The 26,798-nt window shown below is 38.8% G+C and overlaps 1 protein-coding gene across 3 annotated transcripts in view; it reads right to left on the bottom strand.

Annotated features, from left to right (window-relative positions):
* Positions 1 to 3,031: 3,031 nt before the first annotated feature.
* The window catches only part of LOC120540439 (twinfilin-2), a 44,300-nt gene continuing 20,533 nt past the window's right edge, over positions 3,032 to 26,798 (bottom strand). The window contains exons 3-11 of one of the 3 annotated variants that reach the window (XM_039771253.1): positions 16,746 to 16,924; positions 15,178 to 15,273; positions 14,834 to 14,938; positions 14,333 to 14,347; positions 13,304 to 13,321; positions 5,520 to 5,645; positions 5,256 to 5,406; positions 4,960 to 5,081; positions 3,032 to 4,716 (exon numbers count right to left, since the gene is read on the bottom strand). In XM_039771253.1, the coding sequence (XP_039627187.1) occupies positions 4,549 to 4,716; positions 4,960 to 5,081; positions 5,256 to 5,406; positions 5,520 to 5,645; positions 13,304 to 13,321; positions 14,333 to 14,347; positions 14,834 to 14,938; positions 15,178 to 15,273; positions 16,746 to 16,924 (980 nt within the window). In that variant the 3' untranslated portion in view covers positions 3,032 to 4,548. The remainder of the gene's footprint in view (positions 4,717 to 4,959; positions 5,082 to 5,255; positions 5,407 to 5,519; positions 5,646 to 13,303; positions 13,322 to 14,332; positions 14,348 to 14,833; positions 14,939 to 15,177; positions 15,274 to 16,745; positions 16,925 to 26,798) is intronic. The other 2 variants (XM_039771254.1, XM_039771255.1) reach the window with 2 other exon arrangements.

The raw sequence follows: 26,798 nt of genomic DNA, 5'->3' as shown, positions 1-26,798 counted from the left end.
CAGGGTATGCACCCTCTGCTGGCCTCACCAACACCTCTTTCAGCAGCAACCCAAACCTTTCCTAGATGGCCACCCATCCAAGTACTGGCTGGGCCCAAACATGCTGAGCTTCAGGTGGATGACCTACTCTGTAGCATTTGGTAACTTTATTCTGGTTTATTCTCTCTTTTTTGAACTTAAAAGCTTCACATTTCCTGTATTTAATGTTTGATGCTGCTATTATTTTGTATTCAATATTGCGTATTTGATCTTGTCCTGCATGTAGTTTGGCTCGATCTCGCTAATGCATATGGTTCAGTCCCACATCAGCTGATCAACTACGCCTTGGAGTTCTTCCACATGCCTCCTTGCATCAAGAACCTGGTAGCGTTATACTTCAGTGACCTGCAGATGTGCTTTGCCCTCCAAGACTTCACCACCGGGTGGCAGCAGTTGGAGGTGGGAATCGCAATGGGGTGTGCCATCTCTCCAATCTTGTTTGTGGCAGCCTTTGAGATAATCCTCATCGGAGCAAGACAAGTGGTTGGAGGAATCAAATTACCATCTGGTCAGAGGTTACCCCCAGTGAGGAGTTATATGGATGACGTAACCAGCCTCCTTCAGACAGCAGCATGTACATCTCAGCTGCTCGGAAGGGTGGACGAGTTGATGTCATGGGCCAGAATGAAGATAAAACCTTCCAAATCTCGTAGCCTGTCACTCAGAAGGGGAATCAGAAATGACAACACCATCTTCACCTTCGGGGGAGAGAAAATCCCCCTTCTGGCTGAACAACCTATCAGAAGCCTGGGAAGGCAGTATACCGCAGATCTGTCAGACAAGCACATGGGGAGGTCCGTCATGAAACAGCTCACGGATGGCCTGCGAAAGATCGATCTGAGCCAACTCCCCGGGAAGTACAAGGTTTGGTGCTATCAGTTCACACTCTTCAGGAGGGTAATGTGGCCCCTGAAAATGAGCGAGATCCCCTCAGCCACCGTGAGTAAGATGGACGCAAAAGCCAACTCGTTCATCCGAAAATGGCTGGGATTGCCACGGTGCCTTTCCGAAACGGGCCTCTTTGGGAAGAACACACTACAGCTCCCACTGCAGTCCATCAGTCTGGGTTACAAGCAAGAAAAGTCCAGGCTGGTGCTCGAGCTAAGGGAATCCACCGACCAGTCAGTGAGGAATGCCAACGCCATGGTTTCCACTGGCCGGAAGTGGAATGCCCAAGCGGAGGTTGACCAAGCCATCAGCAGGCTGCAACACCAGGAGATCATGGGCAGAGTCCAGGTCGGAAGAGCAGGGCTAGGATGGGGAGAAGCGCCACGGTTCTGGTCTAAGGCTAACTGCAAGGAGACGAAGGAGATGGTGGTGGCAGAGGTGTCGAGGACAGAGGAAGAGCGCTACAAGATCAACGCCGTGTCGCAGGGCCGACAAGGAGGCTGGACAACCTGGGAGGGAGTTGTCAGCCGGAACATCAGTTGGTCGGATCTGTGGAGGATCCCACAGGCAAGGGTCAGCTTCCTGATTCGTGCAACTTACGACACGCTTCTCTGTCCTCGCAACCTCAACCAGTGGTTTGGGAATGAGGAAAGCTGCGCACTCTGCAACGCGCCCAATGCAAGTCTCCAGCACATCTTGTCAGGCTGCAAGATCGCACTTTCCCAGGGGCGCTACAGATGGAGCCACGACCAAGTCCTGAGGAAACTGGCTGAGGTGCTGGAGGGGCGTCGACAGGGCAGCACAGGACCACCAGTATCAGAGGACTGTACCAGCTTTGTCACGGAAGTAGGGGGACAAAGTAACACCAGGCCAAGAGAGATGTCGAGGCCTTTTTCCCCCGACCAAGAGTGGAACATGAGGGTTGACCTCAACAAACAGCTGAGGTTCCCCACGGAGATAACAACTACATCTCTCCACCCTGATATTGTGGTGTGGTCCACCAAAGTAAGATCGGTGCACCTCATTGAGCTGACCGTTCCATCTGAAGGGGAGATAGAGGCCGCCTTCGAGCGCAAGAAGGCCAAGTACTCCGAGCTGACTGAGGAGTGCAGGGAGGCCGGCTGGAAGACCACCATCTACCCAGTGGAGGTGGGATGCAGAGGGTATGTGGGGCTGTCAAGCACACGCCTCCTGAGGGACGCAGGGGTGACTGGAAGGAACCTAAGAAAGGCCATTAAAGATCTGGCAGAAGAGGCAGAGAAAGGCAGCTTTTGGCTCCGGTTGAGGAGAAAGGACAGGAGCTGGGGAAAGAACAAATAACCCCAATAACAGCTGCAGGGGGTGACAGGGAGACGTCCCTGTCACTGCTCCGCCACCAGGAGGCGTTCTAGCGATTAAAGGAGCGAAACGTTGGTGAATGGTGGTTCCTAGCTGAAGACCCTGCAGCTGACCCATGGGCACCGGAGGAGGTGCGACAGGCAGCAATGCCAAGCAGGTTATACCACCTACCTGTACATCGACAGTCCTGTTGCTCATTTTGAATTTCTGTGAAGCACTTTGTGTTTGGGAAAGGTGTTATGATTATTACTAACTTGAGAATTTAGTTGAAACAAAAACCTGCAGTCACTGTGGCTCTTGAGAACTGGAGTTTCCCCACCCATGACTTTACACTTGATGTTTTTGAGTTTAAAACAAAATGAAGGGCTGCAGAGTTGCCAAAAAAAGAGAGAAAAGCTGTCCAAAAGCACACTTAACACAAATGCTACAAAACAAGGTTATTATTAATGAAATGGGGTGAGGTCTTAAGCTGCTCAGAATCCTCTTACCTAAGATATAGACCTCAATTTACAAAATCAACAAAATGAGCACTTTTAGTGTATTACTACTTAGCCCAACAAAAAGCCCAAGCTCCTGCATTTATCCTTTGAACAAATTAAAGAGACAAATGGTGTGTGGAACCAGAACGAGCCCAGACGACCCAGTGTGCGTCACAAGGATTAGCTGACGTGTGTGAATCATTCAGAGGGCTTTGCCACGATTGCCCCGGCCAGTATATCCCCAAAAGAACCAAACATCACATGATAACTGCCGTTTTAGAAATAAATTCAGAGGGTACAAAATATGCACATTTTATTTGTTCAACAGTATTTGATTCACATTCGCCATAAATAAAGAGGTCTACTTTTACTTGACAATTTATCTTTTTAATTTTTCAGAAAAAAATAAAGTTTATTTCAAGAACCACTACAGTCAAGAACTCCATCTGTAATTTGCTTTAAAGATTTTAGACACCATGATTACATTCCTCTGGGTATTTCAGATCAATCTTTATGTACAGGACTTTGTATTTATAAAGTCAGCACAATCATTTCATAAGGAAATTAAAGAAAAAAAAAAGTCAAGAAATATTTTTGCTGTTGTACATAAATGCATTGTAACATAGCGATGGTTGTAGACCAACCAAATATTCACTCTCCTGCCCGGTGAGGGTCTTGATCTAAAATTAAATACCCCCAACAACTCACCTCATGAAGGTTGCTGGAGAAACATCATAGAAGACTGCCATACGCAATTCAGAAATGTGGGCCTTCCAATGTGCTACCCCATCAGCATACTGGATTTGACAGTCCAGGAAACAGGAAGAGGTAAGAAAAGGAAAGAGTCCATTAGCCAGCTCAAGTAAACGTTACTTCTGAATGACTTTTAGTGATGCATGGAGACAGCAACTGCTCATGAGCATCGGTTTAAGCCACTTGGGGAGGAGAAAAAAAAAACAATTGTGGCACGGTGCCCAACGGGTACTCCACAATTATAAACAAGATGGAATGCTTTAAAAATCGGAGATGGACTTCTGCACAATACATAAGAGTCTATTTTGCATTAAACAGTCAGTCTGTCAGGAAGAAAAAGAGGGAAGCAGAAACAGCATTCTGCATTACAAGAACAAAAATGAAAGAAAGTTTAACTTTTTTGTTGAGAGCAAATAACATGATACCCAAAGTAGGCAGTGTCGGGCCACCAAAGAACATGGGATAGAGTTTGGTGGTCAGACTGTGGACATTAGAGAAAGGGGATCTTCATGCCGCGCAGTACGTCTCGTGTGGGATGAGGAAATTACCACTACAGGCAGCATCTCTAAGGCAGGAGTCTCGGTGTTAACATAGTCCTCATTGAAAGAAACAGAGGATCAAACGTCTAACAGCGTGGTGTGAAGGGAAATATATACGTGCATATTTGTATATAAAAAGGGGGGTAAGCTCAGCACTGGACTCTTCATTAAGAACTGAAAAAGTGCACAGCCATCTCCAATGCTGACAAGTACAAGGAAAGTTAGAACTAAAGTGAGGGGAGAAGATGGAAGAACTCAACGGTAAGCTATTGGAGATGCATGTGTCAGTCAGGCAATGGAATCCTTTGCAGTGATTCTCAATTGAAAATTTCTGAAGTTGCAAAATGGAAGAAAAAAACAAAAAAACAAAAAGTGTCTGTCATTGGGATGCAGGGCGGCCAAGTATCTAGCACCAGCATGAGGGGTAGGCAAGGGTGCCAAAGAGTGTAGCCCTAGCACTGGGATGGAAGCCAGCACCATCAGCAGAGTGGTGTAAACAGGTTCGTGCGCTTTTAGCTATCCTCTCCATTCTCGCCTGGGCCCTTGATGATCCGCTTCATGCCTCGCTTGCCAGCCGGTCCTTTGGGTTTGGAGAAAACCTGCTTAAAAGCATGTTGCTTCGGGTGCACCTCTTCATAGAGGAAGTCTGCTGTCAGGTCTTCCCCATTGTCAATTTCTATCTGCAGGAAAAGGCAGCAAATTCAAACAAAGTACAGTCAGCTGAATGGCAGCAGATGAAGTGTGCAATGACTGCAACAAACATTGGACCTGGACATATTCTTCTGCCCTCCTCTACTCAGACATTTTCAAGGACCAAAGTTTCCCTTCCAAACTAATCTGTGGAGGCCACTGGCTATTGAGAGCTCATAAGAATTCTGACCCTTTCATTCACGAGCCTGCTTGACCTTGTCTTGGTATTTTACCTTCTTGGCGATTTCCAGCTGGAAGTCTTGCTCCACTTCATCCAAAAGGCGGCTCTTACAGCTTGAGTAGAGCATCCGCTCCTTTATACTGCATTTGTACCCGGGCATGGAGTAGATGAATACTGCAAAGACAGATGAGAAGGTAGAATGAGCTTACAGAGTAGCAACCTCACAAAACTCCGTTTTGGGAAATTTATTAGCCCAAAACACGTCACTGGATGAAATGGACGCTTCTTTAAGCAATGGGGTGATCTGCCCATGCAAATGGAGAACTCAAATAGTATTGTGCTTCGTACCCACAGATTCGAGGTAGTCGCCCTCATGAGAATGCTTGTACAGAAAAAAGTGGTAGCGTGGGGTGTCATTCGGAATGCGCCGAGGCAGGTCAGGGATTTCTGTTGGGTTGGTGTGGACAAGTTCAATGGTTTCTCGCTCTGTATCCAGTTTCTGAGGAGTGCAAAGCATACTTGTTCAAGCTGGACTATCTGAACTTGGGACACTAACTCTTAGAGGTGACCAGTTAAGGAGGCAAATTACCTGACCTGACAAAGGTTTCTTACCAGCTGGACATAGTTTACTTTGCCCTGTTTGAGCAGAAGGATGGCCTGTTGGGCTGCTTCTTGGAGGGGAAAAGCCAGGCCCTGAAGAGTCTGATGCTTGCTTTCAACGCTAATTTCTGTCTTCACCTGCAGAGTGAAAAAATCTCAGTCTGAGTAAAGAACATGCTAAGCCTAATGTGCAGTAAAGACTTTTTATTCTTCTTTAGATGATATTTTGAATAGATAGAGAGATAGATCTTTATTTGTCCCTGGGTGAAATTTGACTTTTTACAGAAGCTCAATAATAAATAAATGAATTAATAATATTGTATTATGACAAACAACAAACCCCTCTCAATATACACCAGAATGTCAAATACAGTCACAATGAGGTATTATGCAGACGCATTGCTGTTGGTATAAAAGAGCCCCTGTAGTGTTTGATACACTTCTGCTGAATAAATCATTGGCTGAAAGTTGAGCAAAACCTTGATTATCCATCAGTCTCCATTAACTGTTGGGGCCATGAAAACCATTGCACACGCCGGCACCTACTTGTTAATGTACTACTACTGCAATGCAGAATGCTCATTGTTTTGCACAATGGAAGAACTTTCCCTTATGCTAGAGCACAGTGTTCTTCCCCAGCACCACAGTGTCAGTTACAAACCTTCAGTTTTAACTGCACTTCGTAGCTTTTCCCTTTTGTTACAATTACTCTACTATATATTGTTATGGTCGATAAACATATGTGTCTGGTGTTTGAATTGTCACAAAAATTGAAATCATTAGACATTGACGAAACAGTGAAAGTGTTTCAAGTATTGCTTCAATTTATGGAGTAGGAAGAACAACAGTGAACAATATAAAGCGTAATGCAGACAAAATTGATAAACATGTTAAAAATGGAAACCACTGAGGGCAACGTTATTCTGTATTAATGTTGTTCCTTATTGTAATCTCTTAGAATTCTGTTATGGTTTTTTTTTAATATATTGTGACGTGCAGACAGCTTGTAATGCGCTATGCGGAAGCAGGAAGGGTGAAATGAAAGCTGTAAGTGATGGGACTGGGTGAAGGACTTCTGTTCTGTAAAAGGCAGACATGAGTGGGAGGAGAAGTTGGGAGAAATAGGAAGGTATGGAGGAAGGAAGTTTTGAGTAGAGAGACAGGAGACAATAAGCAGCAGTGTTTGCGATATAGAGAAAAAAAGAATGTAAGTGGCAGGAGATAAACGTATTGGTAGGGAGAGGTTTCTTTTATTGTTTTGGAGGTGTGCTCCGTAACACAGATAACGGTGTTTAAGACTGGGTAAAAGATACGGAACAAAGACTCCAAGTAAAAACATAGAAAACTCCAGTAGCTCCAAGTTGTATTTGCTTATTATACTGGTTGTTACAATATTATATGAATTAATTTTATTAAAACTATATTGTATTTTGTTAATATAGTTTTGTTTTGTAAATAAGTACAACTATTAACTAAACTAATCTACTGTATATCATTTTTAAAGCAGCCGTTCAGTTATTGTCTTTTCTCTTTTTACGGCCTCAGTCCTGACCCAACAGATAACTGAGATTTTACTGTACTCAATTTAAGGTGTCAGAGACAACGTGCAGCATTGTTCATACTGGCCCTCAGTCTTGTTGTCATGCTCTCCTTTGCTAAGACCTCCAGAGGGCCCAAAGTGTGTCCCATAACTCAGGATGCCTTTTTTAATTAGCTGGTTAATTTGGTGGGCCTCTCTTGAAGTGATGTTACCAGCCCAGCACACCACAGTGAAGAAAAATCACACTGACCATCACTGAGTTATAGAACATGTAATGGATGTCACTACCCACATTAAAGAAGTACAGTCTCCTAAGGAAAGAAGAAGAAAAAAAAAAATTCTTATACAAATCCTCTGTGTTATGAGACCAATCCAGACTGCCATTGATGTGGACCTCAATTTACTTGTAACAATGCATCACCTCCACATCCACTCCCTGAATAGTGACTGAGCATTGAGGACAGAATGGATGAGGTAAATCACCTGTGATCATCAGTGGGGAGTCTGAAATTATTATTTTAGTCTTTTTTGTGTGGCCAATACTCAATTTACTGATAATGAAGATGTGCAGTCCACTACTGGCCTATTCAAAAATGAATAAATAGAAAAATTAAAGTGACACCTCAAGCATATCTTTAAAAAATGTATGTGTGTGCAACTGTCCTTTTCTTTACACTCATTTCTGAGCAAGGATCATGGGAAAGCAGAGCATATGTTTCAAGGACATATGATTAGCCACTCAAGAGGAAACATTTGTTCATCTTTGGTTGCCCACACTTAAATACCATACTCTCACACCAAAGTAACTGGGTGACAGCAATTGATGTCACTAAACCATCTTTGGGCTGTGGGGGTTGAAACCACCAGCGTTTCTTGTGAAAACATCATAAAAGCAGGACTCTAGCTGTCACTTAACCTGGGTGCAAGCTTTGTAATGCTGTCCAGCCTATGAGAGGTTTAACTTCAGTACACGAGGAACATGTCAAACTGAACGGATCAGCAAGGTCTAGTAACTTACATTTACTCAGATGATACACTGCACTTGTATATATGAAAACTTCTCTCAAGCTCTTACCCCTGTTTGCCCAGGGATATTCTGTAAATATACTTTATAGGTAATCAAGCGTGGCATAGACTTCAGCACTTGACTAGATTAAACAGGTTTGAGAATGTTGTTATTTACTGTTTTTTAATTATCAGTCTCTTGCTCTGCCATTTCCTTTGTTTTTCATTGTAAGTATATCCAGTCACAAAGTTTTTCTTAACTCCAAGTCTGTTTACGCCTCTGGTGCTTGAAATGTCTGCCTAATCTTTCAAGGAATAAGTCATGCTCATCCTAACTATGCTACTGCTTTTCCTCCAATATTTGCTTTTCATTTACAGGTCTTCACTAACTTAAACCACTTGCATTTCAAATCTGTTCTTGTCTGAAAAACTCTGCATGTCCAAAACTAACATTGCTGCAAAGTATTTGTAACCGATTACCGGAGCCCAGTCTGAAAAGTGCTGAAGAATGGCACATTTCTACCAGTGCGCAAACTGACAATATTTGTACTTGTTTTTATTGTGAGTCATCCAGCTCAGATATTTAGACAGCTACGGCCCTCTAATATCCATTAAGTTTTGTTTTCAAATATTACAACTTTGCAATTCATGAAATGTTGTTAATTACTCTTCTTCTGTCGGCTGTTCCCGTTAGGGGATGCCACAGCGGATCATCATCATCTTCCATATCTTTCTGTCCTCTGCATCTTGTTCTGTTACACCCATCACCTGCATGTCCTCTATCACCACATCCATAAACCTTTGCTTAAGCCTTCCTCTTTTTCTCTTCCCTAACAGCTGTATGCTTAGGATCCTTCTCCCAATATACTCCGCATCTCTACTCTGCACATGTCCAAAACAACGCAATCTCACAATCTTTTGGACTTTGTCTGCCAACCGTCCAACTAGAGCTGATCCTCTAATTTCTAATCCTGTCCATCCTCGTCACACCCAATGCAAATCTTAGCATCTTTAACTCTGCCACCTCCAGCTCTGTCTCCCATTTTCTGGTCAGTGCCACCGTCTCCAGACCATTTATCAAAGCTGGTCTCAGTACCGTCCTGTAGAACTTCTCTTTCACTCCTGCTGATACCCGTCTGTCACAAATCACTCCTGACACTCTTCTCCACCTGTTTCACCCTGCTTGTAGTCTCTTTTTCACCTCTCTTCCACAATCCCCATTACTAAAAGTATATTTTTACAGTAAACAAATGGACTTTAATTTTTCACAGTAGGAATTATTAAATTTAGCATAGGATTTTAGAAAGACAAGACCATCTAGAAGCTGTACCTGCATGTTCATACAGTAGGCAAGAAAATCATCTTTCAGACTGGATGATTATGAATGCTGGTTTAAGGCATGTGAAAATAATAATATAATATATTTAAATACTTCAGTTAATAATAAAAATAAATGAAATAAAATAAAAAACACTACACTGTGTGTGCAGAAGTGGCCACTATTCAACAGATGTGGATCCTCTTTTCTCCCCCTGCACATCATGCAGCTATTCTTACTTACTGTAAGCACACTACACAATGGGTAAGTGAAGTGAAATGATCAACACACAATCAAAAATGGATCCTTTTATGAGAATATTTGATGACATAAAATAATGTAATGGTACAGCAAACTGTAAGTAAAACATTAATGCTTAATTTAAAATGAAAAAAATAGCTTTATTTTCTCAGTATAGTTCAAGGCTTAAATTAAATGTATAGAAACTAAACAGCACTTTTTTTGCATGTTTGAAGAACCTTAGAAGTTAGCTGCCCATATTCAGAATTTTATTTGCACAATTTCAGTTTACATATTTGGTAAAGCACAGGGACACTACTTTTGCTGCAAATCAGTGACAGTCATCTATTAATGGAACATTTTTTTCTACTTTAAAAATGTGCCAGTTTCAGGTCATTAACCTATGTAACCTCCTAATAACGTTTACAGGGTGCAGCAGTAATAACTCTCACATTTCGAAAAATCACCGTGGGGTCCCCAAAGCAGGTAGAGGGGTGTGGTCCGTTCCGTTAGGTACGGTACATAATAAAGTTTTCAGTAGTCACCATGCCGTGGTCGGGTGAGCATCGAGGCTTTGTAGTGGAGGCTCTTTTCAAAAATGGTGAATCTGTAGCTGTGACGCCGAGGGTGTTTCGCACGCGGTTTGGTTTACGTGCTAATGAAAAGTGTTCCAGACCGGAAAACGATTTTGCTGTGGGTTCAAAGAGTAAGGGCAACAGGAGGTTTTCAAACATCGTCCTCAGTCCTTGGACCAACTAAAGGAGGCTATTCAAGAAGAAATTGAAGGAATTACGCCCGACATGCTAATGAGAGTGATGGAAAACTTCCAAGAATGGCTCCAAATGTGTATCAGCCGTCAAGACCACCATTTGCACAATATAATTTTTAAAACTTAAAAGTAAAAAAAACTTTTTTATATCTACATTTGGGAAATAAAAAGTTTTTGGTGATACCTCATACCAGTTTTTTCAATCCCCTTTTGAAATGTGGGAGTTATTTCTGCCGCACCCTGTACTTGCTCTAATCTTGTCATAGGCTCAGTGAACTTGCCTTTTCCAACACTTGTTCAACAACATTAAAAATATATTGTTGTTCTAAAGAACTATGGATATATTAGAACAGGGGTTCTTAACCCGAGGTCCCCATGAATAGGTTTCAGGGGATCCGTGAGGGTCACATAAAATGAACATTTATATTCACTATACAGCCCGGTACTGTTGATTTTTCTCGTGTGAACTTATGTGACTTTTTTCGCGCGTTACGTTTCTTGCCTTTATTTTTCACACATCCTATTTAATTTTTCTTACAAGTATTGATCTCATCTAAGCGTAATGCGTGAGTTATATACTAGTGAGAAAAATAATATGGAAGAAAAATAACCACAAGAAAAATGTCATGCAAGAAACATAGTGATCACCATACTTGTCATATATGTATGAGATAATCAAATCTCGACAAATAAATTGCATTATATTCACTGCATGGAAAGTTGTGTTTATGTGAATATATTTGGGGCAGGGGATCCATAGCTTTCATCAGATTTTTAAAGGGGTCTCCGCGACTCAAAAAAGGTTAAGAATCACTGTGTTACAAGTACTAATGTTTCTGATGCAAGATATAACCTCTATGTAATCTTATGTTCAGTAAACCTAGCAGTTGTTTACAGTGCAGCAGAAATAGATTTTGAAAACATGCACAAGTCCAAAGGAGGACCCTCGATCTATCAAATATACACCGAGCTCAAGAATTATGATTCTTGATAAAAACCAACAAAAGGGCCTATAAAATAAACATCTCGGATCATTTCTAAAACAATGGAAAAACTTCAATATAGCATAACATAACACTGCATTGCATTCCCAAACCATTTTGATTCTATTCAGTATGCATGACTGGGTGCAAGGCAGGGCAGGCCATCAATCCATCACAGTGCCCACTCACAAACATACTAGAACAACTGTATCTGGTTAACCTAACCTCATATCTATAAAAAGTGGGAGACAAACCAGTGTACCCAAAGGAAAACCCATGCAACCAAGCTTGGGATTCAAATCCAGGACTGAAGAGCTGTAACAGAGCATTTTTGTAATGTAGCAAAATGTTTTAAAATGAGAGAGGCTACATAAATGCTTAATTTGTTGTCAAAAAGCAAACATTTCTTGGAAAATTTCAAAGTATGATTAAAGGTTTTCATCATGCTGGAAAGCCCACCTGTCACCTAGTTGTATCTTTCTGGCAGAATTGACCCAATTTTAGCCAGCTTATCCTGTTGTTACTGACCTTAATAGGGGCCCCAGACAAGCAGCAGTAAAACTGTTCTTTAGTGTGCATGCAACCCTGTATTTAACATTCACCAAAAAGTTTTGTCTGTACAAGATCCCCTTCAGATGCCTACCATACTGATTGCGAGAGTGGATAAAGTGCTCAATTTGAGTCTCATCTGATCACATCACTGAACTGCAATTGAAAACACAGAAATTCTAAAGCTTTAAACTCTTTACTGTTAGCAACAAGAGCTTTATTGTAGCAGCCCATTCAAATATATCCTGTTAGCATGGTTGTACTGTCTAACTGTTATTTTGGAAAAGAAATGTGTACACTGAATGACTGACTGGCCTAGCAATGATGATATGAATATTTGCAATTATAAATACAGGTATTGATTTTTATGACTGATGAACTCAATTACATAATTGTTTAATTGTCATCAATTCGCTTACTAATGTGTCATTTGATGGCACTATAAGATTTCATCACAGGAGAACAAACTTCCATGTAGCTTGAGAGTCAAGAGATAGTGGGTGTTCGATGGTCTTTTGGCCCCAGTACCTCTGCAGATAATGTTTTTTTTCTCCAACACCTTGCCGTGGAGTTCTATTATTATTTGTTCCGTTCTCCTAGGCCATGTGACCATAGCATTGGATTTATCATGCTTTATAAAAAAGACTTGAAAATGAATGTATAAATAAGGACTAAACTTTATCTACTGTATTACTTGCTTGTCTGTGCTACATACGTGTGTACTGATTTATTCTTATTTACTATCGTTGGCATCTAATTTATTCATTATTCTTCTTATCTATTTCTAATGTATTTTATCATTTTTGCAACTTTTCTTAGACATCTTACAAAGCACTTCATTCTTTAAAAGTAATTGTGCTATAAAAATAAATGTTATTGTTTCAAAAGACTATCATCATCTCTGGTTTTAATATCAATTCATCGATTTATGAATGAACAATTCACATGGTAAAGACTGCTAGCCTACAGAACTGTCATAGCTGAATAGAAACACAGTGTGACACAGTACCCTGACACACAGAACAGAATCACTCAGAGGCGACGGTGCAAAGAACTCCTGAAGAAAATCATTAAATGTACATTAAGCCTATTAATCTTTTCAAGAACAGTGTGTGATAACATTCTGTGTTCTCTTCCACAGGTATCTATCTTGCAATGTCACCTGCTGTTTAATGAAGGTTGGCATAACAATTAGTCAACATAAATTCAATGAAAAAGAGCTGAATCAGGCACTATGATGTCTTAGGATCATTTAGTTAACATAATCCACCTACACCTTATGGAGTAGTGGAGGGTGACAGTAAAAACAAAGTGAGAAAGTGAACAGTGACAAATTGTAAGAAACAAAAAAAGAGTGAAAATTACCAGTGCCAAATAAAAAGAGACACCTACCATCCTGCGCCTGGAGTCCTTGGATGACATACAAGGGAAACAAGAGCAAAAAGACTAATCTATTGGTTGGTAAATCAAATTAAAAACAGCACTCCAGGTCACACTGAGCGCAGAAAAATAGTGCCAGTCAACAGCGTTATTTCCACTGTTTAAGGAAACGGGGAGAAAGCGCCGTTTCACAGAGAAAAAACTCTCCACCTTGGAAATAACACTGTTGAAATATGGTGCAAGACATAAGTTTCACTACACACAGTGTGATGCAGGCATTCTGGGATGTGCCGGTTTAGTCTTGGGTCATACATCACAAAAAACACACCTAGGTGTCTGCATTAAATTTGGACTCCTACCTTTTCACTCCACTACAGTGAGGTACAATATCTGCCTTGTTCCTCAAGAGCCCAACAAAGCGCACTGAATAAGTGCAGAACGTTTATGAACCACAAGGTATCTGCTTACCGACATCAACTAGAAATGAAACATGACCGTGCAAGCATAGTACATAAAAGTCTTTTCACCTAGCAGTAGTGTACATTTTGTTGAGAAATAAGCTGTGTTTTAATTTGTGATTATTGCACATTTTAATGAAACCTACTAATGTCAAGGTGTTTGTATTGGACTATGACAACCAAATGTTCTGTTATTGTCTCTCTATATCAATAAAAGTGTTCTTTGACAGGCCAAAATTTTTCTGACTAACTAAGTCATCTAAATGTATTTCCAGGGTAGGTAGAAGTTGTATTTAAAAGCACCACTGCACTTCGCAAGAGCAAGCAAGTAGAAAAACTACCAACTTCTAATAGCTCAGAGTCTAAAAAATAAAATTAAAACAGCCATCCAAATAAATTACTGTGCAGTTTTTCTGCTCGTATACTAAAACAATTAAGTGGAAGTTCCTAAACCAGACAACCATTTTTAAAACCAAAGTAAATTAATCACAGTAACCTGTTGACACTTGTAGGCAATGTTGGAACATAAATCCTTAATCATGCACTGCAGTCCTGAATTACAATGCCATGCAAAAGCACTTACCCGCACCACCTTGTCCTGAAAGACAGCAGAAGCAGGCAAGAACTGTTAGATACTGATCTCAACCGCATGAACACAAAAAAAGCAGCATGTAGCAGTCTTAGCGACTCTTTGGTAACTTTACTAGACTTTGCATAAATATGATCTTGGTCTTTTTTACATTAAAATGAAATAAGATGACTTTGAATTCAAACAAGCCCTAGGGCAGATACAGACTGTCTCCCAGCTACACCATCTCATCTTGAAGAAGAATATTTATAAGTCTATGATGAAACTATCATTTATACCACAGTGAGATGCCTCCGGAGTATTCTGCAAACTTCAGTGAAAAAGTGGTTAAATAGCTGTGACCCATCAATTTAGAGATCATTGTCTGAAAACATACAAACTGTAGATGAACATCTAAGTTAAAGAGAAACCGATGAAAATGTAATACAAAAACACTGCTTCTCTATGTTCCCCAAGATACTGGTGCTCTCATGTATTTACCGCACCCTTACACACCTCATTGATTTTAATTTGTTGCAGCTCCTGTTCAGCAGCAGTCAGTGGGGCTGGGGCAGCACAAGAAGAGATGTGTCTTTGGTAACCCTGGAAAGAAATGTCTTCCTATAAAGATAAAACAGCGTAAATGAGAAGATGGGAAAACGACTAAGCAAACTGAACAAAAATAGATAAATGTAACAACACACAAACCAAAGTACTAAATGCAGTTATCTTTCTGCTTTATTTTATTCAAGTAATATCCATTCAAATGTTGACGAATTTGCTACAATATAAATGTAAAAAAAAATAAAATAAATTGCCCAGGCCCAAAACCTCCACAAAATGTGCCAGTGTAATTTTACCTTAAGTGTCCCGAACATTTCATCCTTAATGTGTCCACCCCCAAACTCCTTCTTCACTGTGGCTCGCGTTGCAGCATACAACATCTTCAGCCTCACCTGAATGAGAAGCAAAACTGTGACTGCCTGGTCTCTACAGACAAAATATACGACTAAACATCTGGCCACCACATGGTGGCAGCAAAAGCGCTCCATAAAACAAAGGGGAATATGAAACAGAGCATGTCCAAGATCTATTTCACTGCTTTCTTCCACTTTGCGAAAAGAAAAAAGGAATACATTTAGACATCCTGTTACTCTGCTAAAACTCTTGACAGTGATGAAGCAATCATATCTCTTAAAGTGGTATTCTGATCTAAAATGATACCATCCTCCTTGACATTATACATTACAGACTGCCCATTTTTATTTACCTCTTGACGCAATAATAGCAAATTAGGACTATAATGTATGTAAAGACTCTTACACCATTAACATGTTCTTGTAACAGTCAATAGCAGTCCTTGTTTAAATTAACAGTTTTCAGGACATTACTTATATGTCAAGAAAAAAAAAATTCAAGGGCAAATGTTTACAAATATAACTGAAATTATTAAGTACTCACCATCTAAATAAGTTCTTTGAAAGTAGTGCCTTCAGCAGAAATCACTGTACAGATGGTAATAATGGCAGTTGGTGTCTATCCTCAACTAGAGTTTCTAATATTTGACCATTTTTTGTTTTTGTTCAGTAAAAATAATAAAAATTAATTTTAAATATAACCAGTTTTTTTTTTTTTTGCTATTTCAGTTCATTTACTTTTCTTTATTTCTTAGGAACTCCAACTTCGTTCTGTTTATCAAATTGTGGGTTGCTGATCAAGGTAGCCCCCTATTCAGATTTTAGCTGTCTTGAAGAGTAGAATACACATCACCTAAGGGCATTTTTGTACTTTGCTCTGTTACTTTTCTTATATGCTCTGAAAAACACTCCAAGCCCTGACAACTGTCACATGTAAGTTTTGAACAGGCTCTGGTCACTGGTCTTTCACTAGTTACTCTCATCCCGCTCAGTTCCTTGATCATCCATTTTAGAAGGATTTTTCTCATTTACTTGCAAAGATGCTGACACTGACTTACAAATACCACTTTTTTATTCTATCCCCTGGTCTTGGTAATTCCAGGAAAGAATACAGTTGAGGCAGGACTTTGACATGTATCACCTAAAAGAGGGTCTCGGCACTGAATATAGAGTATCCTGTCACATGAATCACTACTGTCTAGTACAGGCAGTGTAAGCTCACTCTGTACTATACTCTAAAGGGGAAAAATCGTGAAATTAGATTTCCTGATAGGCCAAGAACATCTCCAGGATTTAAGATTTATTTCACCTAAATATCTGTGCACTTATTTTGGCTATTAGACGTTCTCAGTTTCATGTTGTATGGTACAACCATCAACCTTACGATTCATCCAAGATATTGTTATTGGAAATGCCTGAAAATATTAATTCTGCACAGAATAAAAAAAGAGAAGCATTGTATTTGCATTGGCTTATACCACTAATTAAATGAATGTACTAGTTTAGCATACCGGGGACTGATCTGGAGACCAGGAGATGAACAGCCATTCATAGCCCTGGGCATTTTGAGAGTCAAGGCGGAAGAGAATGTAGCATGGTTCCTGCTCATCCAGTGTAGGAAGAATAAAGCTGTCATAATCCTTTTCCCAGGAACGTGAAGGCTCTTTGTATGCACCCAAAACCAGCTGCTCTATAAACACATACATAAGAAAAACAGAATTCAAATCTTATTTCTAGGGCTACATAGTTTCTACTGAACAGCACAGACAGTAATAATTGTGAAGTTATTGTACAGGAAACTCTTCTAAAAATCAAGCAATAACTGTATTGAGTCACATTCTCTTTTCTGAACACAAATTATGTACATTGCAGCATAAAACAAAGGCCTGAAAGAGGAGCTATTACCAAGTAAGACATCGGATCCTACATTGAAGCACGCTTCAAGCAGCTGATAAAGTGATCTAGGCTCTATGAAATAAAATGTATCCATTATAGCATGTTTAAAACATACTTTTTCAAAGATGTACTTTACAATGTTTAGCTCAATACATGAACAGACAAGTCATTTCTATGCAGTTGTCTTAAGGGATGCTTTTGACAAGTCTGTTCTTGAGCAGTCCTCTGGGAAGTCACCTAATCTCAACTAAAATCTGAAGCTGCAATCAAATACCTCTTCAATGATAAAACACTTGGGTGTTGCAAGTTACACTGGAGAACAGTGCAATGGATCTCATTTCAACATAATTCAGACTAATGGATTCACCAAGAAGAGCAAGTGCTGCTGGGAGTTATTGTGTGTCTTAATTTGTACTGCGCTGAGGTGAGAGGGATTTTAAATACTGACCCAGGCTGCCTCACACTAAACTTGTGCATAAACTAAGATTTATTATGTCTGCTTTCTCAAAGTGTAAAAACTTGAATATATTTTTACAAGTATAAAAATAAAAAAACCCTTTCAAACTTTACCGGTGTCCATTCATAGAACCTTAAAATTAAAACTATTGTATTTCTTCTATCTTCATATTGTTTCTTTAAACTTCTTTTCTATTTACTATTTTCATGTGAATTGAACTTTTACTGTACGTGTAATGCATTATTCATTACACAATGACCCCTACTTTATTACAGTAGGGTGGTCACATTCACTTGCAAATTCTGAATATACTTGAATGTACGTAAAAAATGAATATTTAAAACTGAAAGTTTCATGTCTTTACACTGCTTCACACTATTCTTACTTTAGGACTTTTCAGACATTTTGTCTTGGTGGGATTCACACATTGTTAATAAGAACTGCCTATTGTTATTTTTGGTCAGACAGCTATTATTTACATTAAAATGAACAAAACTGACAGGTTTCTATCCAGTCAAAATGGACAGAGATCCAGTTCACCTTGGCTCCACTTTCTCCACAAGGTGAAGGGGGCACCCGGATTAGCAAGGTGAAGAGCTCACCCCACTTCTCTCCATCCTCACACCCACCCAAACATGGGCTACCATTAAGAGTTCTACTGTGTATTAGGACTGATCCCAATCAGTCTACCATCCTCAAATGAGTGTCTCCTTACAATTCCAAAAGCTAAACTTAAAAGAAGTGGTGAGGCGGCCTTCTGCTGTTATGCACCTAAAATCTGGAATAGTCCAGTGGAGCATTTTAAAACACTGCTGAAAACACATTACTTTAACATGGCCTTTTCATAACTTCACTTTAACTTAATCCTGATACTCTGTATGTTCAATTCATCATGATAACTATTCATGGTGGCTCTAAAATCCGTACTGACCCCTACTCTCTCTTCTGTTTCTTTTTCCGGTTTCTTTGTAGTGGCAGCCTGCGCCACCACCACCTACTCAAAGCATCAAGATGCTCCAACATTGATGGACTGAAAACCAGAAGTCTACGTGACCATCATCATCAAGTCCTTCTGTGAGAACCCTAAATCCAAAGAGGACTGTTTGACTAATGTTAGGTAGAATGCCCAGAGGGGACTGGGCGGTCTCATGGTCTGGAATCTCTACAGATTTTATTTTTTTCTCCAGCCGTCTGGAGGTTTTTTTTTTCTGTCCATCCTGGCCATCGGACCTTACTCTTATTCTAGGTTAATTAATGTTGACTTATTTTCTTTTCTTACTGTGTCTTTTATTCTTCAATTCTTTATTATGTAAAGCACTTTGAGCTACTGCTTGTATGTTAATGTGCTATATAAATAAATGTTGTTGTTGTTGTAGCAGGGGGCACCGTGGGCAACTGCTTTCTGATCTCTCTCCTGAACCACAAAGAAGCAGTATGAGCATAAGAAAAACATTATTTACAAAATTATGGTATTTATGTGTCATTGAGTGGTTAATATGAAACTTTTAATCAATCATGCAAATCAAACTGTCTTCAACACAATTACTGTGTTTAATATCACTACCATAGCCACACCAATGCCTGAAAGTTTAATAAAACCAAGAAAACAGCACGTTAACCACTGCCCAAATTTAAATTTCAATTACTGTGTCAGAGGGCAGCATGGTGGCACAGACGTATCACTACTGCCTGGTGTTGGAGAGCCCAGGGTTCACATCCCGGAGGACTTTGTCTTCATTCTATTCTCTCACTTTGAGGGGTGGAGTGGTGACTCTGTGGCTAAGGACTAGCGCTGGTATCTGGAAGGTTGCCGGTTTAAATCTCATTATTCCCATATGGGATGCTACTCTTTTGGGCCCTTAAGCAAGGCAAACTTTAACCTAAAAATTGCTCCAAGGGGATGTACAAAGGCTCACCCTGCACCCTAACCCCCATGCAGTAAGACAGTTCCCTCTCATGGATTAATGAAGTATACCAAATCAAAAAAAAAAAAAAAACAACAACCTTTGCTTTACAGAGCAATTCAGAGCACTCAGAAAGAAGGACTATAAAAAATAAAAAGACACATCACTAGCATTGTTAACTCTAAAATACAAATTTCAATGTGCTGTCCACCCCATTATTCCCATCTGATTAATCAGTCCTGTATTCCATTAACAAAACACTACTTTTTCAAATTACAAAAATAAACCTAAGATAAAAGTCCACTATACACAACTCCCAAACATTACATAATGAAAAATAAGACTTCAAGTTTAGACATCTTAAGTGTTAAAGGTCTCTCCAACAAAATGACAAACATGCAACTGAAATTCACACTGTCCCCGTGCTTATCTACAACTGTGCGAACAAATTAAAACAGACAGCCTGATGGACATGGACAACATATCTACTGATGACAGTTACAGACATAAAACAAAGGATGAATCATCATATCTGGCTTCTACAGTTTCTCCAAGTTATGTCAATGTACCAAAATTCTAAAATTTCTTCCCTTTCAGTTCCACAGTTAAATTATTAATTACCAAATTCAACAAGCTGTACCCCTACTATCCTGTACTCAATATGCAGCTCCTATGCACACACAGTGGCATATCCCACAAGTTGTAAAAGTGCAGTCAATGTTTTGCACTTTTATGAAGCTTAATCATAGTGGGACTGAAAACTGTTCAAATTTATTGGATGTAACTAAAATGCAAATAATGTAAAATAAAAATGGGAAAAAAACACAAACATTTCAAGGAATCAAGAATATGAATATAGTGAACCAACACTCGAAAGAATCCATTTGTACACATATCTACTTTATATAAATAAATTTGATTAATTGTGATGCACATTCTTAAAAATAAAGGTGCAAGAGTGGCTCATCAGAGTGATTACTTAGATGAACTATTTTTGGTTCCCAAAAGAACTATCCACATGAAGGTAAAGAAAGAACCTTTTAGTTTAGATCATTAACAAGTTCCATAAATAGCCATCAATAGATGATAACAGATGTTTGAAATACCAATGGGCTCACGACTTTTAAAAGTCTCTGACTGCATAAAATAAACACAGACAAATTTGGGTTAACCTAGAATTTAAATATTACTGCTGTGTCCACATATATTTTCAAAGCCCAAAGAACCAATCTCAAATGCAAAGAACCCTTCCCAGAATGGCCACATGTAATTTTTTTTTTTTTTATCACCATGATTAAACAAGATTAACCTCCAACCTTTTTTGCCCATTTCTCGACTCTTCTTTTACAGCATGTTAAAAATTGGTTTAACATAACTGAAAATTTGTCACAAAGTTTCCTCATTTAGAATCTCATCAAGGTTGTCAGCTGCATGTTTTGCTGCAACATTTATCTGTCTTCATATATGTGGTGGCAACATATTTAGACATGCTTCATTTTTGTTATCACAGTATGACTGACAGCTTACTGATGGAGGTTTGCTGGTATTTCAGTGCTTGCATCTTCCTAGTTAATGTCTTTCTAAATGGCTGGTTGCAGTACCTCTAGATAAAAGTGGTATGTTGCCACAAAACAAAGGATAAGTTGCCAAAACGCCATATTATCAGCCACACTGATTGGTTACATGTCTTGTTCTATCACTAAAGACATATTTTGTGCGATTTCCTGTGACTGCTAATAAAAACGTCTTTTCCTTGCTACTGCTGCCAATACAGAATGTTGCCGCAGTTTAACCTATCAAATGGCCTACTTGTTTTGAATGTGGATAAGCACTGCACATATTTGTTTTTTGACAATTCAGCACAGCATTACACATTTTTTCAAAGAACATCATCAGCCTTCCAATTGAAATGCACCCAATCTAAGACATGTTTGATAAGCTTTATTTTTAATGAAACTGTATATTGTGCTTCTAGATGTAAAACAGTCTGACATGTTACTACCCTAATGTGCCTACTTATATTAACAATATGTCGCAAAATAAGTCTGAACCAGAAGATGTAATGCAGAAAAGCAATGAAATTCCATCTAAAATCTGTATATCTAACCTATGTAAGTCCAAACTATATACTTCATCTATATCTATATATATATCTATCTATATCTATATCTATATATATCTATAAATAAAAAAAAGTCAATGTGTGTATGTTCCAGCATCACTTTTGAACAGCGTGTGCGATTTTTATAAAACTTAGTACACGTTTCTCATTGGTTGACTAAAAATACTGTAGGGTGAAATAAACCCCAACCCACCCCTTTCTGATTATGATCCTGCGGTCTTGTATGCATGTTATCATCCAGTTGACACTTGGAACGACCACCAGATGGCAAACTGGAGGTGACTGCCAGAGTTCTTTATGTTTGAGCACCACCGTGCCCCTGTTGCTTTTGAAATTAAATAGAGTTGGCCAGTTCTGAGCGTCAACAGGATGACAGCATACATACAAGACTGCAAGACAAGCACATTAAGGAGTCTTCATTGTTTGTTAATTTATTTTTAAAGTTGTGGTTTTAGTTTTATTGTATTTTTCTCAAACAATTAAAAAAAAAAAAAAAAAAACACTATTTTCCTCCCAGGCAACGCTGGGTATTTCAACTAGTAATCTATAAAACTGCTTTTTCTTTAAACCTTTACCACAAGTTAAACAGATAATCCTTAAAATTCCTTGTTTGAAATTTGCATAATTTCCCAACCATCAGAATAGTTTTTCTCTAGCATCGCAAAGTTGGTCCCTGCCTAGCTCAAGCAAGAACAACTGAATGTATATCTTACTTTTGCATACCTGGTTCTATGTGTCCTACGATTTACTCCTCCAAGTGTTAAACTGGTTAATTTCAGTAATATCTAAGGTTTGGTTGGGATACGTTGTATCGCAGATTCCATTCCTTTCTAGCTAATAACAACAAAAAAAAAACTGCCTAGAAGGGAACATTCCCTGAAAGTATATAAGTGCACAATTGCAAACAAAATTCTACAAATAGGGGAGTCTTGTCCTCTGCTGAAATTTTTATAGCCCCAATCCACACAAAGTATGCATTTAGTTGGAGCTCCTTAATAATTTGTTATTGTTCCTTTTGGCTTTTCATCACAAGAGATTAAGATGTAATGTGTTATTCAGTTATTTTGATCTCTTCCTCAAGAGACTAAGATGCAAGTCATTATCCTTTAGTAATTTGTTTTGTTACTTTTGGTTTCCCATCACCAGAGACTCCAGTGTAATCTGTTTTTCAGTTATTTTTGACCCCTTCATCAACAGACTGAGATGTAACTCATTATTCTTTTTTTCTATTTCTATATTATTCTATTTTCCCTAACTGGAGATGGACAAGGCTCAGTATTTGTTACCCTACTGCTTTATAATTTATTTTTACTTCTGTTGTTGTAACACAGTGCTGAAAGGTTTTTGGAGGGCCAATCACAGTAACACCTGGCTGTGTCTGCTTTCCTTAACATTTAACCGAGAATAACAGGAAACATCCAAATCTGGCAGCAGTTCAAAAATGACAAACAAGTAGCAATGTATGTTGTAAACATCCAGCAAAACCCACCCTGTTTTCATTATACAAGATAAGTCACACTTCAATCTCTTGCCCAACACTAGCAACTGGGGTTTTTTTTTTTATATTTCCCGTTTAAGTTGCGTTAGCTCTGCCACATCAATGTTTCTATGTTTGTGGAGGAGACCAATGATCTCCTGTTTTACTCACCATCTACCTAAAGAAGGGGATAACACAAACACTGCAATTCAAATAGAAGAGACTATCTTCAAAGACCCAGTTTTATTACTTCAATCGAGGGCATATAGTATATACCAGGATTCATTTCTATCATTACAGGCATTCATACATTTTTAAGGCAAAATGACTTAAGCAAGAGGGATAAAAGCACAAAAGTGTACTGACAGAAACTGCACACAACAATAAATGCACACAGTTAGTAAATCCACTCTGTGATAATGTCTTCATTACACATTATACAAATATAATTTCAATTATGATACATTAGCCTCCTGTGACTAATTTTATCATTGAAAAGATAGCTTAATTGAGTGTGAAGATTTTTTTTTATTAATAATGTATTAATAAAAAAAATAGTAAATGAGGCAAAACAAAACATATGATGCAAGAACCACCACTATGCACAAATGATGAGAAAACGCAAAGTAACATGATACTCAACAATAATAATATTTTATCTTTCCAAGAAACTTTTTCAGCATATTTTAAATGTTCACTAAAGAAAATACTTGCACTTTTCTTCAACACGACTGTCCACAGAGGAACAGTAACCAACTAGCTGAAGTATCCAGGCATCTGCCTTTGTGTGCTTTTGTCAAGCAGAATTTATCTATGCATTTTTGCTTGCGTGTCCATTTTTTAATTTTTTCTAAATGCTTTCATAAAAAACCTGTGCACTTCAAAGCTATAACTGCCAAATCATGTCTTTAAATACAAAATAATATTTTAGATAAAATACTGCAACTGTAATGTTCTAATCAGTAGAATTTGCTTGAGTTTGTGATTCTATCATAATAAAGCATAATTCAAGAGAACTCATGTGAAAGGAATTATCCTAAAAAAAAAAAGAAAAAAAATAGACAAATACTTTGCCAATGCCCCCCACTTTTGCTCCATTAAAGTCACTGTCTCATCTTCTGGATAAAACTTTCAGTGTCTTTAGGAATCAGATGGATGGATGGATGGACTAGTCACCCAATGAATCTGAAGAGCAGACATACACTGCAAGACTAAAGACATATGCAAATAACGTCTTTCTTTTTTTTCTTCTTGACCATTGAGGGTTTGAAATCATAATACATATTAAAATTATTTATATAAATTTCTTTACATATTTCACAACAAAATTTGAAACTTAAAGGTTCAGAGCACTTCTCAAAGAAACTTTTTATTATATGAAAACAGGAGGGCACAATAGATGAGTTATCTACCCTTTCTTTTCCTGCAAACAATCTATGAATACTTTATTTTTAATTTGTTTTGTTGCCTTTCTAATGACTTTGTCAAATTTTGAGGTGGTGCTTGTTTTTAAGTCATTAATGCTGACCTCCACTTAAGACTTACTTATTCACATCTTGAGATACTGTATGATGATAAAAGCTTCTACAGTATGCATCAATATGTTAAAACATCTCCATATATCTCTCCATCCACCCAATTATTCAATTCATTGTCACTGGGGACAACATCCTATTTTGGTATTATCGAGCACAAGAAAGAAGCCAAATCTATAGAGGGCACCTGTCTGTCTATCACAGGGTACACTCATATACATACACACTTAGACCTACTAAACAAACTGACCTGCATATCTGTGGGACATAGATGGAAATCTGGGTGATTCTGAAAACAAAACAATAAGAACAAGCTTGGAGCTGCTGAGAGAGCAAATTAACCTTGGCAACACTAGGCACAAGGCAGGAAACAACCATGGACATTGCACTGCGCACTTAGACACAAAATGACACTCACACAAGGCTAATTTTTAAATCAATCAACATTACATACACAACTTCGGGGATGTTGGAGAAAACTTCACACAGACAGTAGCTAGTGGGACTTGAATGTAGGAGGAATCAGTGAGGCAGTGGCTACAGTACAGCCAATGTGCCAGCACGTTAGTATTCAGACAGTCAATACAAATTACAATGGACTTGACAACCTAAACAAAACATTCCTACTTTTTGCCACATAATTGTTAAATGTGTTTATGTACAGGAAAGCTACTTACCGCTTTACACCTACTAAAGAAATATCGAGAGACCGAACTTTCTCTCTCTCTCTCTCTCACCTGCTGGACTGCTACATTTTCTTTTTCAATGTTGTTCATGCATCTTTACAGAATGTTTACAATGATGCAACCAGTGTCCACACACAGAACAAAATAATGTAAAGATCGCCCTACAACTGCTTTAACAATGTTTACTTCCCTGTAAGATATTCGATTCATTTCTCATTCATTAATTTACAAAATTGTTCCTGCCAACACTCCAGATTATCTACCATTGTTACCTTCCTCATATGAACTGGCCAGAGATTCAATATTTTCCAACAATGGCTTTCTCACTATTAAGAAGATTCACTGTTCAGTTCTTAAAGAACACTTACTGCACATAGGCTTGTGAGTCTCACAGTTCAAAACTGTCTTCCTTAATCTGTCTGGAGGGCACTGTCAGAGTTTTGCTTGAAAAAGTCAACATGTAACTCTTGTAGTATACATAGCTATACCTTTACAGTTTAGCATCTAAAATGACACTTCTGTAGCAACCCATGTCATAAAAATCAGCCTACTCCTTTCTTCTTCTTCTTTTTCTTCTTCCGGCTGCTCCCATTAGGGTCACCTCAGCGGATCATCTTGTTCCATATCTTTCTGTCCTCTGCATCTTGTTCTGTTACACCCTCCACCTGCATGTCTTTTCTCACCACATCCATAAATCTTCTTTTAGGCCTTCCTCTTTTCCTCTTGCCTGGTAGCTCTATCCTTAGCATCCTTTTCCCCAATATACCCAGCATCTCTCCTTTGCAGATATCCAAACCAACAAAATCACGCCTCTCTGACTACAAATTCTCAATAGTTACAATAGGCTCTTCAAAGTACTAACTTCCTTGTAGAGTTAACATGAATTTAATTATATTATGTTTTCTCTCCAATCCCTAAAATGGGAAGTTTAAGTTGACTAGAGATTATAAACTAATTGTGCAAGTGTGCCCTGTGTCAGATGGCACCATGTCCATGGCTCACACCTGCCTGATGCCTGAAGCTTAGTGAACAGAAGCTGCCTCCTCCTCCAATGGAATAAATGGGATTACTAAACAATTGACTTGAACTTTACCCTGTTAACTGGAATTGCACATTTTGAGGTTTACATTAAGAGGTTTGTAAAGATGTACTATATGAATTAAAGTTAAATTGTACAAAATAGCAGAATGGCAACTCACACAGAACAGAGATGAAATGTGAGGAGACTGTGACAAAAGCTGCCCATTCCAATGCCACTGATATTAAAAGATCAAAGTGACACAAATAGGCTTTAGTGCTATCTCTCCAGAGAGTACTAATAGCTGTTACCTAGTCGCCATACAGCTGTAAACAGGGACTAGAAAACTTATCGTCACCTGTCTCTCCTTGACCATACAGTTGTCCTTGTGAGGCTGGGGGGGATTCCCAGGGACTTGAAGAGTCTAAAAGAGTTCTATTCTAAGCACATTACATTCCAATAGGCTCTG

This window comes from Polypterus senegalus, chromosome 12 (genome assembly GCF_016835505.1).
Source record: "Polypterus senegalus isolate Bchr_013 chromosome 12, ASM1683550v1, whole genome shotgun sequence".
Taxonomy (NCBI): Eukaryota; Metazoa; Chordata; class Cladistia; order Polypteriformes; family Polypteridae; genus Polypterus; species Polypterus senegalus.
Note: the sequence above shows the minus strand (reverse complement) of the source record. Positions and strands in the feature narration are given on the sequence as shown.